A 15,898-nucleotide genomic window follows, 5' to 3' on the forward strand; every position below is an offset into this window, starting at 1 on the left:
CTCGCAGGCGTGCTGAGAAATGCGACTGGAAAACCAACAACAGTACGAGTATCACACGTCGGAAATCGATTCCCAGGACGGAAAATGCTTTCTGAGTACTCGTATATCGCCATGCCTGACAAACTATGGAACTCTGACGAAATGGACCAATCCTTCTCGAAGCCCAAACCACGACCGCTGCGCTCGTGGATCTTTCGGCTTGCTCCGGGGGACGTTGCCGCGAACTGGTGACACAGCCGTGGGGTGGAGGAGAATATCTGTGTTATCTCTGCCCTTGGGTCGTGCTCTGAGATGCTCGACAATCTGCGAATGATGGCAGAAGAAGGAGGGAGAAAGCTGCTGAACTATGGCTGCTGATTTTGCTATAAAGCTTTCGTCATTATCACCTTCCTTCTCATCTCGTTTTCAGATTGTTCTAGCGCCGAGGCCTGCTTGCTACAGTTTTATCCTCTTGATATGGAAGCTGTCCGTCTTGAGCGCAAAAAAAGGGCCTCCATCTCCCCTCATGTTTCACTTTACTTGGTGAAGTGTAAGACCAGCCTTTCTGCTCAATTGGGCCCTTCAAATCAGTTCAGTGGATGACTTCAACGGGTATTGGTGGGCAAACAAGTGTGTTCCTGGAGACGTGGTCTGGCACATGTTTTAACCTGATGACTACAATGTAAACTTTTCCTGCGCGATGATCAATATGATCATAGCAAAGGTCGATTTATTGTTGGCTGTATCATTGTTTGATTTGATCAATAGTGTTGGGCGTCTGGCAAAGCTTTGGTAGAGAAAGGCAACAGATGCAGCGACTGAACAATAATCAAAGCTTACGGCCGCAGCTGTTTTCTTGCCTGGGCACACAGCAATTAGCTGAAGCCTACTTGTATCAGACGTGCTGCCAGATAAAAAGGTAGTTGTAGTGGTGCGCTAGTCATGTGAGTCTTGACAGTAACCAGTGAAGTAATCTCGTTCACGAAACACATCATCTAGACTGTGTTGGCAGTTGATCGTTTCAACAAATCGAATCAGTAGCCCTTGTTGTGCTGGTCGTGTACAACATAGGTATAAAATCGTGAGGATTGACAACTAAAGATTGCCAAGCAATTCACCTGACTTCGCGTAGACTCCTACGCGCTTTCAAATCGCCCCTCGACACCTACCTTCCATTCTTCTTGGAGATAAGACGACAATTTGCTGGAGCACATTCAAAGTGCTAGAGTAGCTCCGCTGAATCATGACACATATTAAACACAGATTTCCGGCACAAGTGGTAAAAGGGTTCACCAGCCATGACCTCCACGATTACATCTTCCGGTGTCTGTCAGACGCCAGCTTTCACCGTCCCCTCCACCCAGAATACAGCACCCGTACTCGAATATCGTTGCCTTTACACCCACGACCTACGACGGAAGCAAAAGCGGTGGCAAGATGGACTTCTCCGATTCCACACCTTCAACAAGCGCATCATGGTGTACGATGTGTCGAGGAACTACATCGGTGACATGCATTGGCGGGAGGATGAAATATTGCAAGATGGCGACGAGTTCGAGTTGGACAGAGGGGTGCTGATACAAGTCGGAGAGGCTATTGGGAGCATGGAGCAAGACCTTACAGGGCTTTTTGAGAAAAGGAAGAAGGTACCGGAGGTGGCGGTTCATGAAAAGGCCCCACACCAGCCAGTAGCGGTACCTATGTCTGGACCGATAGCAGCACAGCCATCCCAGTTGCGGCCGAAGAGTTTGAATGCGCTGCTGGGGACACCGAAGGGACGGATTGGGAGAGCTGCCCTGCCTACAAAGTCGCCTCATGAGCTACGCACAGAGAGTGAGAACAGCAGCTGGGACCACGGCCGCCCGGCCAAGCGTCAACGAATAGAATCGCAGGTGGAAAGGAGGGCGGAACCGAACAAGATGCCACCGCCTCGAGTACCGCCAAACTCCCGGGTTCCTGATGAAGGAGTAAATACAACTGTCGTTGAAGCAGCTGTGGACCAGCGATGTGAAGGACGTGTGCCAACCACTGTGCAACGATCCGCTCTGTCATCAGCGAGAAGCGCAGCCAGTAGACCACCCATTTCCCTAAGTACATGGAGTAAGGATAACACGGACGAGGGTTCCAAGCGAGCGATCGAGCCAATGCCCAAGAAACGATCTAGTGGATCAGGAAGCTCAGAACTGACTGCGCAACAACAAAGAAAGCGAAAGCCAGATCGCAATGCTCAAGTATCGCCGAAAGCTAAGAAAGTTGCAAAGCGTCTTGATCATGAGCCCGAGACATGTCACGCAAGAACGAGCACTATCACAAAGCCCATTGAGATCGCGTCGGACGAGGATTCTGCGTCTACCAACCAGCAACCAATTCAAAGATCAAAGCTACAGATGGCTTCACGCAAGCCACGTAAAAAACTTTTGTATCGAGACCTACTGCCTCAAGACTCGTCTGCGATCGGCCGTTCTTCTGGTGACGCTTCAGTCCTAGATCGAAGTAGTCGCGACCGAAACACATGGAGCAGACCTGAAAAACGGAAAGGACACCACATGGCTGAGTTTCATAAGGAAGAGCAGGAGCGGTTGAAGGCTCGACTCAAGAGACATCATACTAAGGAGTGTCAGCTGAATAATGAGCGTGGAGAGGTTTGTGGTGACACACCAGAAGATCTTTTTCTCTCCCAAGAGGACATAGATACAATATCAGCAAACAACCCCAGAACGAAGGAGAAGCAGTCGAAGGAGAAGGCTCCCAATTCTTCCGTAACCTGGTCCTGTCGCCGTCATACCGAGTCTGTCCCCTCATCAACTTGTCGTTCGTTATCTCCTGAATTCCTACCGGAAGTGATACCTAGATCTCCCTCTGCTGTTCACAGCAGCGCCATGACTCTCGCAAAGATGGATCAGATTTTATTTTCGCGCCCTCAACCGAGAACTTCTGAATCTGTCGAAGAGAATGACGTTTTACCAGAAGTCTTGCCCCAAGAATTGTCTTCACCACCAGCTCTAAATGAACCGCTAGATGCAGTCCCTACACCTTCCCCTCCAAAAGACCGGCCTCATTCATTTCCAGCCTTCCAAATGCAAGCTCACGTACCCTCTTCGCAAGGCATACCCCAAGAAGCAATCAGCACACTGTCAAGACCCAACCCTGACTCACTATCCGCATTCGCAAAGGCTGTGCAACCCAAGGCGCAGGGACGCAAACTACGAAGTTCAAATATCCGACCACCTGGTTCACATCTTCCTTCCATTCAACCAACACCAGGAAACACTGTCTCTGCACCCTCCTCTCCACGACACCATCCGGTGTCAGCTCCGGGCTTGCAAACCCGACCCGACGTCCATCCTACCAAGTCTCCATCCCCAGAGGCGCCAATTGCAGACGTCACTATTCCAGTACCAAACGCGAAACATGACTCGCTCTCCGCCTTCTCGAAAAATGTAGCGCCCAAACCGCCCACAGCACTAGAGGCAGTGCCGAGACACAAACCCAACAAACAGCCGGCATTCACCAAGGTTACCCCAATCATATCAATCCCCAAGCTCCCAGACGAGACGGTGGAAGTCCTGTCTTCCCAACCTCCCAGCTCGCCACCCCCAGAGGCGCCGATCGTAGCACCTCACCCTCCAAAACGTAAACCCGACTCCCTACCCGCGTTCACAAAGGTCATTCCCACAAAGCCTCGGTCGCCGTTGAAGAAGTCAATATCCGACACCTCGGCTATGCGGCCGCCATCTGCTTTGCCTGTTTCGGGTGGGGAGGAGAAGGCTTCATTGGACAATCTGGGCGGGAAGGACGAGAGTGCGAGTCTGTGGAGCAAGGAGGCGTGGGATCTGTTTGGATGCGGTAGGGACGGGGTGGAGTGTACTTATGAGGAATTCAAGCGGAAAGAGGGGTTGGTGTGAGAGGAAGGATGGAAAGGATGGATTGCAAGGTGGGTTGGAACAATGTATATATGTAATGTTGGACTTGTAAGGAGCCACTGTGGCAATTTGGTACCATATACGACAACCAGTATCTATCATTAGAACGAAGTACATATCCACAAATACGTCCATGCTGTCTTGAATTACGATAGCAAGCACATACAAAAGAAAAGCCAAGCCCGCTGGGCGTATGAGCTATGCCGCATGTTTTGAATCCCATATCTTCCCGCTCTTAACAAAGAGCATTTGCCCTGACTAACTGTACGCCAGATTCGTGAGCGAATTTGACGGCGATCGATGACTGCGTTGACTGTGCACGCTATGTGTCGAGCCCACGTGGCTGTGATGTCGTCCGTTCTTCGCTAAGCTGCCAACGTCATGTTGACCTGGGCAGAAGGAGTCAGCACCGCTCCAAACAAGGTCCTCCGACAGGCGTGGCGGAGCAGAGACTAGGCCTTTGACTTACCGTCACAGCAAGCCCTAACATTCTCCAACCGCCCTCCCTGCTCTTGGTTCTCAATCACCCTCCTCAAGTCCTCTGCGCTGTCGCCCATGCGCCCACCAACCACATTTCTCCCTCCTTCAAGCACGCCAGGTTCCGGCGGTCCATCATCACGTAAGCTTGAGCGGCTACGGAGGGAACTGCGGACTGAGGCCGCGGGTTTGTGCCAGTAACTACTTATGCGGCTGGAGACACTTCCTTGGTTGTCTTGAGCGTTGTAAACTGCGGTAGCATTGGTAGTGTTGTTATTGGTGTCGTTTGGGGCAATAGAGTCTTGTCGGGATCTGGTCCCCCGGTTTCGCGAAAGGCTGCGACCTATGCGGCTGCGTACGCTTTCTTTGTTAGGCGAGGGCTCTGTTTGCTGCCCTTGACTTTGGGTGTTGCCGCCCGAGGCAGCGCCTGTTGGGATGCGTGTTGAGAGGCGGTTGGAATCTTGCCTATTCTGTGTAGCGGAGCTACGGAAGCTGGAGAGGGAGACGCGGGATCGGGAGGAGCGTTTATTGTGCGATCCTGGATTGAACTCGGCTACGTCGGCGTCAGAGAGGTCGCCTGGGTTGTGGATTGTATTGGCGCCATCTGAGCCGGTTCGGAGCAAGAGGTAGGAGAGCGCGTTGAACCAGGTCTCGTGCCGCTGGGAGGTTTGCGCCGTGAATTTAACCGAGCGACCGGGTGTGATTATAATGAGAGATTTGCGGTGAAGGCCAGGTGGCATGGGATTATCGTCTGTGACTACTCGTACGGCTTCGATGGCTACGCTCTTAGATTTGAGCTCCGCGCGGTTGGCGGAAGCCGGATCACGGTCGCTCCAGTAGAGTGTGCGAGTGTATGGATGAACCCAGAAGAAGCGGCGGTGGCGAGTGGAGGACATCTCGCCGCGACCTGCTTTACGAGTGTACTTCCACATCATCTCGCCGATCATCGTCTGGGTAATTGCCTGGATCATGCGGGGATCAGTTCCAGGTTGGAGGCCTTGAGGCATTGGCATGCCAGCGTCGGTGCGGATGTTGAAGCGCTCATCAAGTTCAGAAGCAAAAGAAGAGAACGAAGATCGGCGAGACGCTTGGCTTCGGGTGGTGGAATATCGACCTGCTCTGGGGGTCGTTCCGCCTCTTGAGGATGGACTTGGCATTCCTTGCTGGGATGGAGTCTGAGGTCGACTGTTGCGGGACCTGGCAGCTCGAGAGGGGTATGCAGAAGCTGGGGCAAGAGGGGGACCCATAGACGTTGTTGAACCCGTCGGAGTCACTGACGAATCGAGGGGCCCCTTTTGCGCAGCAGCAGCAATAGCTTCTTGATGATCTGGAGGCAGCGGAGGATACGGGGCTGCTCGCGAACGCATGCTTGTTGCACTGACTGGTCGCTTGAAAGACTTCCCAAGTGAGTCTTTGTAATATTGCTCTGGTGCCTTTCCTTTGCCAACTTCACTGAGGCCGGGAGAGGCAGCTCCTATATCAGCAAGGGGTCTCATTGACGGTATGCTGGGTTTCTTCGCAACACTTTCCAGCAAATCGGAAAACGATAGTGTTTGAACTCCACGATCAGCCACTGGTGACAGCTTGGCATTGCTCTGCTGCATGTTTCGATTGACAGCATTGGCTGGCACTTCTTGGAGAGGACGCTTGGAATCACTAGTGGTAGGTCTACTGCTCGCAGCAACTTCTTGACGAGTCTCGTCTTCAGCTATTTGAGATCCGGAAGATGCTTTGCGCTTATTCCAGCCAAATACAGAGCCAAGAATGCCTCCGGTACTAGCCGTCTTGGGCGGGCTTTCGGTAGTATTGGAGGTTGCAGCTGCAGTTGGTGGGCCTGCAGACGTAGTTGTATGGCTTAACTCGTTTGCCATGGATCTCTCGATAGGCTGTACCGGGACTGACTCCAGGCTATGAATAGGTGACAATGTCAATGGAGCCCGAGCCTTGGCAGCCGTACCTGGAGGCGTCGTGGCTTGATCATCATGTGTTGACTCGGAATATTCCGTAGGCTGAGTTGAATTGCTCGAAAAATTCCTGGCTCGCTGATCATCAGACGACAGGTCTCCAGAAACACCTCGCACCTGCGTTGTTGCAGACCTCGTCGATAAAGGCGTTGTATCTGCACTTTGATTAAATCCCGGAATCGTGCCAAACATCTGGAGCGGCTGATCCCAAGCTGGACGTCGTGAAGATGAAGATGAACGCGATTGCGAGCCAAGGTTAGACACACTAACAGGCTGTGATTCGACACCCTTGTTTTGTGGCGTTTGGGGTGTGCTACCAAAGATTCTGCTGGTGATGGCCGCTGCGGAACTCGTGGGCAAAATACTTGAGGATTCTGGGCTCGGACTTGCTTGGCGTAGGCTTGCGTGACCTACCCCTGCTTGACCTGGGGGACTCTGTGGAGGTTCCATCGGCTCTGTCATCATACTGGAATCGACCATGGGCATTCTAGGGACCGGTGGCGCGCCTCCTGCATAGACAACGGTGCTAGGCCTTGGACCCGACGTTGACGGACTTACACCTTGTCTCATGCTTGATGATGACCTCTTCCCACTGACATTTCTGCGAAGAGATTGCGTGGACCTGGGTGAGCTGATAATTCCCTTGCTTGGCGTGCCATCTTCATCACCACTCAGGTTCTCCAGCTCGTTGAACAAACTTTGATTTACTTCACCACCTCCGTTCATGAAGCTGCCTGGAGAATTTCTAGCTGTTGACTGTTGACTATTACCTGGGACTTCGCTGCTCACCCGCGACCGACGAGAATTGCGGTTGACCTTTAAGCGGTACCGCTGTGGCTGATTCTGAATTGGTGTATGGAGAGCATGTCCTTCGTCGTCTCCAGAGGTTGATGCAGTGCTCTGAATGGATCTCCTGTCACCCGGCTTGTTAAATGGGACAGGTTGTGGTTTCTTGCTTCGCATAGTGCCACCTCGAGTCACACCAGACTCTGTTTCTGTCGCTTCGGCCTCATCCGTGCTGTCTCCCGCCAAACTCTCGGCTCCGGTCTGGAAAGCATCGTTGTCAGTAGTGTCACGCTCATTTGCTGTCTCAAAAGCATCCTCTGTCTCATTAGCCGTCTGATAAGCGTCACTATTTTCCGCGAGTCGACTCGCCCCTGGCATGCTCTCGTGGGTGATTGGTCGGACACCAACATCATGACGAGGATTGTCTTCATCGTTGTGATCTTCCCACTCGGGGTCGTGCTCGGCGTCATCGACCAAAACATCAGTCCTGCTGTTCCTGGTGGCGCCAAGCCCAGGCCGACCTGCTCTTCTCATATCCGTATGTGATTTTGCTCTCAGCCTCTTCCCATTCGGCTCGGCTCTTCGAATCTCCAACTCATCTCTAGCCTCTTGAAGCATGCGCTTGAGATCCTGCTTTTCGGCTTTCTCACGGTGCACATTGCCTTTCAGGTTCTGGATCATCCTGTGGGCATGATTTAGAGAGCTTTTCAACGTCTCTGACTCCAACATAGAGTGCCTGTGGACGCCTTTCGTGGGTGAAGGAGGAGGCGAGTGCTCTCGTTCAGACAAATCGAACGGATATTCTTCAGACTTCGCGCCAGTGTCCGCCTCTGGCTCGGTCTCCTCATCTCTGAAGCGGCCGGCCAGTCCGTTGGCTAGTTCCCGATTTTGAGAAGTCAGCTCTTCGATCTTGCGCTGCAGAGTCTCGTTTTCGTTCTCGCCCAGATTCACGCTCCTTCGTAGACTAGCGAGCTCGGATTCATGGGTCTTGCGCACAGCAGCATAATCCTCCGTGACTCTGCTGTGATCTTGTCTAAGATGGTCCAGCTCACTCTGTGCAGCGCTCTTCTCAGATGTGGTAGCAGCCAGTACTTGTTGCAGCTTTTGTGCCCTGCTGGCGGAGTCTCGGTTCGCTGCGTTTGTCTCTTGAAGCTGGGTTTCCAAATTCCAATTCTCGTCTTTGTACCGCTGCTCACTTTCGTCCAGACTTCGAAGACGTTGTGAAAACCCCTCCGCCTCAAGCTCGAGCCTCGATTTGTCCAATTGCACGGCCTTCAATGTCTCATCGCGCTCTAATAGGACCGCTTGCAAATGCCGTACTTGTCCTAAGAGTGATGTACTGATCTCGGCTGCAAAGTCAATGTCATCCGTTTTCGACGCCTGATTTCGTTGTTTTCTTGGGACATTGAGCTTAGATGGCGAATCAGTGGCCTGGCTAGAAAACTTTGTAGGGCTTGCGGGGTTCTGTGATTCTTAGTCAGCACGCAACCGGCCTGACCTGGAAAGTAGAACTTGCCCTGCCATCCAAGGCAAAGGGGGTATTCGATCCCTCTCCGACTGCTTCCGACTTGGGACCCAGGAATGCCCTAGCACTTTGTCGTCCAACTTCATTGTATTCTCTCTCAATCTCGATCAGCTTCTGCCGTAACTCAGGACTGATATGGGCCTCCTCCTCTTGCGATCCCACATCCCGTAGTCGTTGTGCCAAATTCACTCGCTGCTGCACCAGCGTCGTGCCGAGCTTTGAGGTTTCCTGAATCCTCCGGTCCGTCTCTGCCATGTGAGCCTCCAATGCCCTCTTCGCTTGCGCAGGAGACGATGATGGATGATTCAAGGCGAAAAGCTGGGTATCGAAGGACGAAAAGCGGTGGGGATGAGGGTGCGATGGTGGGGTCTCCGTTGCAAAAGGATCATTTTGTCTATTCATCCCATTCGGAGTTCCATTTGAGGAGGAGTCAGTAGGGACCGCATGACGAGGGTATTCATCAGTTGTTGTCGCCATGCTTTCCCTGTTGGATCTGGAAGGCATCCCGAGGGGAACCGGGTCCGGTTCGTGCAATGCAGAACGTACAGGATTGCCAGATCTAGGGACCGACATTGGAGATATTCCAAAGTCGTTTGCGATATACCCTATCTGTGCGCAAACACAGGCCGATTTGGTTGAGACGGGCGACGACTTGTATGTTGATTTCGGCCGCCGAACAGACGCAGGGTCTTCCAAGCTAATGATAGCTCAAAATCCCGTCAGCTACACCACTCCGCTGAATGAGAGTAAGGTATTGAAGGACAATACACTTAGCAGCAATTCAAAGAAAGTGATGGTGATGGTGCGTGCATCACGGATGGCCTCACCCCTAAACCTTGGTTCGTGTGTTGTTGATGGCTTGGCGTCCTGTCTAAAAACATGACAGTTGCAGGGATCATCTCAGCCCTATCAAAATATCCGCAATCCCGGGTATTCAACCAATCACGACTGTCCGCTCCTCAGTCTCACGATCAGTGAGTAGAGATTTTCTACTCATAAAGCACTTCGAGTATTACATATTTAAGATAACGACGAAGAAGATTGAGTCGGGCTCTACCGAGGTAATTGCCGAGTAGCTTCCCTTGAATGGGCTTGTTGCGTTTTGAAGAGGTCGCGAATTGAGGCATGGCATCTGGTGGACAGTCCAGCAAAAGGCTTGCACGCTGTACAGAAATGGTGGGAGGAGAAGGAAGATTCGGAATCGCTACGCACAACATTGGAAGCGATGTGTCTGAGTCATGTCAGTACACTAGGTTAAGTCGCAGAAATTCTATATATTAATCTTGGGCTTGCCTACCAGTCCTTTCACGGTGACCTCACGGCTATTGATCATCCATGATCTTTCGAGCAGGGTCTAACCCTTTCTTTATGCCTCATCTATTGATGGCTGTACTAATGTGTTGTACAACCCAGTCTGCTAGGTGCCATGTCTTGGAGATTTGAAGGCTTTCCACTACAGCTCACTCCACTTTCAACCACTCAAGCCTTGATGGCCTGACTTTCGGGTTTAAGTGGTATCTCAAAAGATAAACCATTTCGTTCATCTTCACGGTCAGTGATAGTAATAGTAATTTTTCGATATTTCGTAATCATTAGTGCTTTCATGCCTGAAATGCTGTTTGAACCCGATCACTGATTTGTTTAGACAGTCACCATGCTGAGCAGCTTGGCACCTTTCATTAGAAGTTGTTTTTATCATTTGATGTAGCCTCTCAATTCGAGACTTCTTGCGTTCAACATGGCTCAGCCAAGTCATAGACTACTTCTGTATCTACTTGTTAAAACCCATCCCCTGACCCGCTCTTATTCACATTCCCCTTCTTCTTCATTGTCTTCTTCTTCTCTTCTTCTTCTTCTTCTTCCTCCTCGTCTTCTTTCTTCTCATTGTTAGAATCGCTCGCTTCGCTTTCTGTCGTGTATTCAGGCCCGATGGGTGTAAAGGGATGAGTGGGGGGGATGTATGACTTCCCGGGATAGATAACACTTATGGCAAAGCTCGAAATTCAAATAGGTCTCGCAATGGTACTGGATTCCACAAATGACCTAATCATTTCAACGTCAGCAATGTCTATAGAAAGGAGCACAAAAAGGGCTGTGCCGGGAGGAATCAAGAAAAAGGTACCTACAGAAACACAGCAGTCACACCATGCGTCCTTCGCAGCCGCCTTTCTCGATGCGTGGGGTTTCTCGTCCCACGCATCTCTACCTCCCGTGGCCTTGAGCTTCTCCTTCGCTTTGTCCTCCAACAACCGAATGACCCTACTATCCGCTCCATGGTATCTTGCAACCTTCACCGGAGACCACTCCCGATCCAACCCTTTCGCTCTGACGCACGGATCCGCGCCACGATCCAACAAGAGCTTGATGACTTTATCTTGTGTATTAGACGAGACTGTTCTCTGTCTAGTGTAGCCGCCCCCCGCCGCCCAGAGCAAAGAAATCCATCGATCAATATCACCCTGATCCACCAAGTCTCTCGATAAACATATGATGTGATTAACAACATAATCAATACCACCAACAGAAGCCCAATGGAGTGCCGTTCTACCCATCTTATCTGCCACTTCAACGTCCGCCACAGATCCAAGAATCGACTCAAAATTTTCTATGCTTCGCGCCGCCGCAACTTGGATGGCCATCCTACCCATTTTGTAAACCTGGCCTTCTTCTTGAGCAAAACCCTGACAACTTCTGCGTGTCCATGTCGAGCTGCGAGGTGCAATGGTCTCAAGTCTTGTAGCGTGACTGCCGCTTCGAGGGAAGCTCCAAAGTTGAGCAGGTTCTTGAAATTTGAAGTTCAGAGGTTAGATTTGATTCTTTGCATGTGTTAGCCATTGAGAAGACTATTCTCCTTATTCTTCATGACCCCGCTAAGGAAACTCTCGAATACTACTTATCAAACGTTCTCCAACTCGAAGTGCCCCACTTCCTTCTCGGTGTAGTTCTGCAAATTTTTCGTCAAGCCCAACTCAGAATCGATACAACACGGGACCATCTCTTGGTACCCTCCCGAACACTCGTTCAAGAGTACTCCTAATATCAATCTTAGCGTTAATCTTGACCATGCATTGAAAAGGACCTTTATCCTTGTCATTCTAACACTATCGCTGTCCGCATCGACTTAGGGACCCCTATTTGAGAAGTTTTATCCTCCAACAAAGTCTAACACATACAGTTTAATAGCACGTAATTCATCCCCTTCATATCAATGAAACCTATTACAATCATTTCATCGCTCGTACCCCTACCAGCGCGATTCTCCCGGCCTACTGTCCCTGTTGTTGTTATATCTCCGACGGGCGCCGCTCCACCCGATTGTAGATTTATATTTCATGCTATATTATCATGCTACGTCGTCGGCATTCAAGTCCATCCTCCCATCGGAGGAGATTGCAAAGACCATCTCGGCTGTTCTCTTCGACTTTCATGCCTTAGGATTCTAGCTCAATGTCGACAGATCAAAACGGTCTCGCCAGTCGAACCGGAATTACAACACGATCAGTGTGGCATACAAGTCGCCCAAAGCGGGAAAACCGCCAGTACTACGTCGAGATAGGGGCAGCGGATGTCGACGGCACCTTTGCGTTCGATGTAGTTGGCTCATTGCTAGGCCTTTGAGGAGTCGTTCTGGGTGCGGAAGTGGTTGCTTGCGTCGCCCTTTTTTGGAGAGGTAGATGTTAAAGGAAGGAAGTTCGGTGGGGGAAGGGTCTTCGTCGGTGTTGCGTTCATCGAGATTGTTTCGATCTTCAAGACTGGGGCTGGGGAGCTCGTCCACCATTGTGACACTGTGATGGCTTGTTGTCGAGACCGAAGATGAAAATAGATGCACTGGGTGGATTATGGGCGGCTGACAAGAGCTGGAATATGATATTCTTCATACCTTTAACTATCAAAGTAGTCGCAGCTTTTTCTACAAGATTCAACGTACATTAAGGAATGCATACAACTTTGTACATGTTCGTGGATCATATCACCGAAGGGTTTCTCATCAAGCAAGAACAAGTAGGTATGATATACCAATCGAGGCAATGCACAATACTCTACGGAGGTATGAAGAGATCTTGACTTCAGTCCATCTTTAATAGATATCTCCCACCTCTTTCTCAGCGAGCATATATTACTCTCTTGATCGCGAACATTAAACCGATGCGAGGGGTGTACATGTATCGATTTGGGGGCAGAAATATATGAGATTTCTTCATAAAAGCCCTGTCTTGTTTTGCATACCTTACATTATGTCGTGCATTAGACCCATGATTAGCGTTGACTGAGTCAGCCCTATCAAAATATCCTGTCTCTCGGTCTCAGAACCGTCCGTTGCTCATTCCTGGAGAATTTGCAATGCATCAGTTATCATTAATGTAGTGAAACTGACGATACAAACGTCATCGGACTGTTTGCTCAGGGTACCATCCATCACTTTCTGAGGACCGAAAAGCGTTGCTTACAAATAGAATATGCGCCCGAGCTGTACCATTTTCCGCCCACTAGTCTCTGGAGCCATCTTGCTCTCAATATCCCAAGAAAGCAACAGGCCCCCCAATTATGGACACTACCGTACTTCAAGAGCGGACACCCACAGATACCCAACCTCTGTTTAAGAAGCGCGGCGCAAAGAACATCCGCAAACGCCCTGCAACACCACCTCCAGCAGCATCTGACTCCGAATCTGGCTACACCTCCACAGAGGATGAGGGACGAAGGGTCAAGCGGCGCAAGAAGACCGCCATCGTTACCGCAAGTTCAAACAACGCACCTAAGACAAGCACAGAAGACCTCTCCGCCACCAAATTCGCCGCCGACCGTTCCGCCCAGATATCGGAAACGAACGATGCGACAAAGACCTCGAATTGGTTCGATGAATCTACACCTGATGCGAAATCTCTACTCGGCACAACTCGAAACGGGCACGTAAAACCAGACAGAGAGGCTGAGCCGACGAATGATGGAACCTACAAAGGCGCCGCCGGCTACCAATCCTTCATCCAAAAAAATCCAAACGCTCCTACGCGCACCGTGGGGCCAGTAAAGGCTCCTACCAATATACGCACAATTACGGTCACAGACTTCGCGCCAGATGTGTGCAAGGACTACAAGCAGACCGGTTGGTGCGGCTTCGGGGACAGTTGCAAATTCTTACACGCAAGAGAAGACTACAAGCAAGGCTGGGAGCTTGACAAGGACTGGGAGAAGGTCGGAGACAAGGGCAAAAAAGGTGGGAAAGCAGTGAAGAGCCTTGCAGAGGCAGAGGACTCGGAAGAAGAAGATGCGGCGTTGGAGGGGATACCGTTCGCGTGTATCATATGCAAGAAGGCTTATACGAATCCGATTGTTACGAAATGTGGGCACTACTTCTGCGAAGCGTGCGCGCTGCAGAGGTATAGGAAGAATCCGAGTTGCGCGGCTTGTGGGGCTGGGACTGGTGGGGTTTTCAATGGGGCGAAGAATTTAAAGAAGATTCTGGACAGAAAGCGGGAGAGAGCGAGGAAGAAAAGAGAAAAAGCAAAGGAGGCTGGCGAGGAAGTGTCAGAGGAAGATGAAGAGGGCGGCGAGGAGAATGGTTAAGGCATTCTACCTACAAGCACAGCGCTGTATATAGACAAGAAAACAATTACAGTAGGTGAGACCGTCATGAATCGTAACAACTTTTAGCTATTGATTTTCCATTATCTGACCGAAAGCAGGTTTTCCTGACTAACGAAGAACTTCTTCTGCTCCCTGGTTAAAGGTCAGTAAGTAGTGGAGAACGCTCAGGGGGTTTGTACTCACAGACACCGTTCGCTTTTGCAACCCTGGCACCGTAGCCCCATCTGCCTCGAGCAACTCTCCCCACTCCTCAGATGGTTGACTGCAACATCCGCCAAAGCTTCAATAAACACCCTGCTATCATTCAGACTTTCTGCCCGCTTAACCCCCGGGTGTCCTGCCTCATGTATAACCTCCTGATCAAGTTCGAACAGCGTTTCGATATGATCGCTCGTGAACGCAATGGGTATGAGAATAAGATCCGTCTGCCCTTTCTTCACATATTGTTGCACCGTATCACTTGTCTGCGCGCCCAGCCACGCGGACGGCCCAACCTGCGATTGCCAGCATAAGCGGTATGGATTGCTGAAGCCTAGCCTTTGCATTACAGCGTAGACCGTAGCGCCGACTTCGGCAGGATAAGTGTCGCCTCTATTGACGACGCTCATGGGTAAGCTGTGCGCGGAGAACAGCAGAACCACATCTTTCCGAGACTCCTCAGGGTATGTGGCCAGTTGCGTCTCCACATTCTGTGCAAAAGCTTCCACGAGACCTGGGTGGACAGGCCATCGGTCTATGACACTCCATGTTATTGAGCCCGCTGAGTCCAAACCGGTGGCGCCTTTTCCTTCTAATCGATTTCGCCACTTCCACAACTCGTTCAGTGAGCTTCCAGTTGTCGAGCACGAGTACTGCGGGTATTGTGTGAAGGCTACTGCGCGTCCTCCTTTACCGCCTCCGAAGCCGTCTTTCAGCAAATTCGTGTACATCTCCTCCGTCAATGGGTTGGCGTAGCGAAATGCGACGTAGGGTTTATGAGGTGCGGTTTCCGGAGAGATTTGGTCTAGTAGCTTGCACATCTCGGAGGACTGGTATTCGGACCATTTGCGTATCGGAGAGCCGCCACCTATGGCTGCATATTGCTTCTTGATTTTGGGAGTACGGCGGCTGGAAATGAGAGGCCCGATATAAGATTGGAGACGGCCGAGTGGGATGAGGTCTGCATCTGCCTGTGGATTCGGGAGTCAGCCATAAATCCTTTGAGGAGTACAAAGAGTCTCAGGTGGTGATTATCCGGCTTACGAATAACCTGCTCAGGAAGTCGCCAACTTCGTCTGTTGTGGAGGGGCCGCCCATGTTCATGAAGACCATTGCTGTAGGACCCTTGGACGACGTCGCGTCTTGGGTGACTGGGGGGACGACCGTTGCCATTGATCGCATTTGGCATCGTGGATGTTTTGACGTTGCATGCTGTGTGCATGTGGCGGCGACTTTTGGTATACAAGACGTCGAGACATGCTTGTAGAGCTGGGACATTGGATTCCGGAGCGCCATACTGTGTGAACACTGCAGGCGTTGGATTAAAACAATCTCCGGCAATCATGGAGACCCATGCAACCTGGAGAATAGAGTTATTCTGATTGTGGTGGATCCTCAAGTCGCTCTTGATGACGCCGAGAAATATCTCGTCACGTGCAACGGCGTAAAGTGGTTCGCGC

General features: G+C 51.0%; 5 protein-coding genes across 5 annotated transcripts; 2 read left to right on the top strand and 3 right to left on the bottom strand.

Annotated features, from left to right (window-relative positions):
• Positions 1 to 1,277: 1,277 nt before the first annotated feature.
• HO173_002266 (uncharacterized protein) lies at positions 1,278 to 3,884 on the top strand (the record flags this gene model as incomplete). The annotated part of the gene is made up of 1 exon (XM_037304200.1): positions 1,278 to 3,884. The coding sequence occupies one exon, from the start codon at positions 1,278 to 1,280 to the stop codon at positions 3,882 to 3,884; it is 2,607 nt and encodes an 868-aa protein (XP_037168995.1).
• Positions 3,885 to 4,160: 276 nt separating this feature from the next.
• HO173_002267 (uncharacterized protein) lies at positions 4,161 to 7,810 on the bottom strand (the record flags this gene model as incomplete). Its single annotated transcript, XM_037304201.1, has 2 exons — positions 4,161 to 4,291; positions 4,372 to 7,810. The coding sequence occupies 2 exons, from the start codon at positions 7,808 to 7,810 to the stop codon at positions 4,161 to 4,163; spliced, it is 3,570 nt and encodes a 1,189-aa protein (XP_037168996.1).
• A 796-nt stretch (positions 7,811 to 8,606) lies between these two features.
• On the bottom strand, positions 8,607 to 9,056 carry HO173_002268 (uncharacterized protein; the record flags this gene model as incomplete). Its single annotated transcript, XM_037304202.1, has 1 exon — positions 8,607 to 9,056. One exon carries the CDS (start codon positions 9,054 to 9,056, stop codon positions 8,607 to 8,609), a length of 450 nt encoding a protein of 149 aa, XP_037168997.1.
• Positions 9,057 to 13,199: 4,143 nt separating this feature from the next.
• On the top strand, positions 13,200 to 14,219 carry HO173_002269 (uncharacterized protein; the record flags this gene model as incomplete). The annotated part of the gene is made up of 1 exon (XM_037304203.1): positions 13,200 to 14,219. One exon carries the CDS (start codon positions 13,200 to 13,202, stop codon positions 14,217 to 14,219), a length of 1,020 nt encoding a protein of 339 aa, XP_037168998.1.
• Positions 14,220 to 14,320: 101 nt separating this feature from the next.
• Positions 14,321 to 15,734, bottom strand: HO173_002270 (uncharacterized protein; the record flags this gene model as incomplete). Its single annotated transcript, XM_037304204.1, has 3 exons — positions 14,321 to 14,372; positions 14,424 to 15,409; positions 15,483 to 15,734. The coding sequence occupies 3 exons, from the start codon at positions 15,732 to 15,734 to the stop codon at positions 14,321 to 14,323; spliced, it is 1,290 nt and encodes a 429-aa protein (XP_037168999.1).
• Between the last annotated feature and the right edge of the window lie 164 nt (positions 15,735 to 15,898).

The sequence above is a fragment of the Letharia columbiana genome, assembly GCF_014066305.1.
Source record: "Letharia columbiana isolate WasteWater2 chromosome Unknown Sc0000004_s0, whole genome shotgun sequence".
In the NCBI taxonomy this organism is placed as follows: domain Eukaryota; kingdom Fungi; phylum Ascomycota; class Lecanoromycetes; order Lecanorales; family Parmeliaceae; genus Letharia; species Letharia columbiana.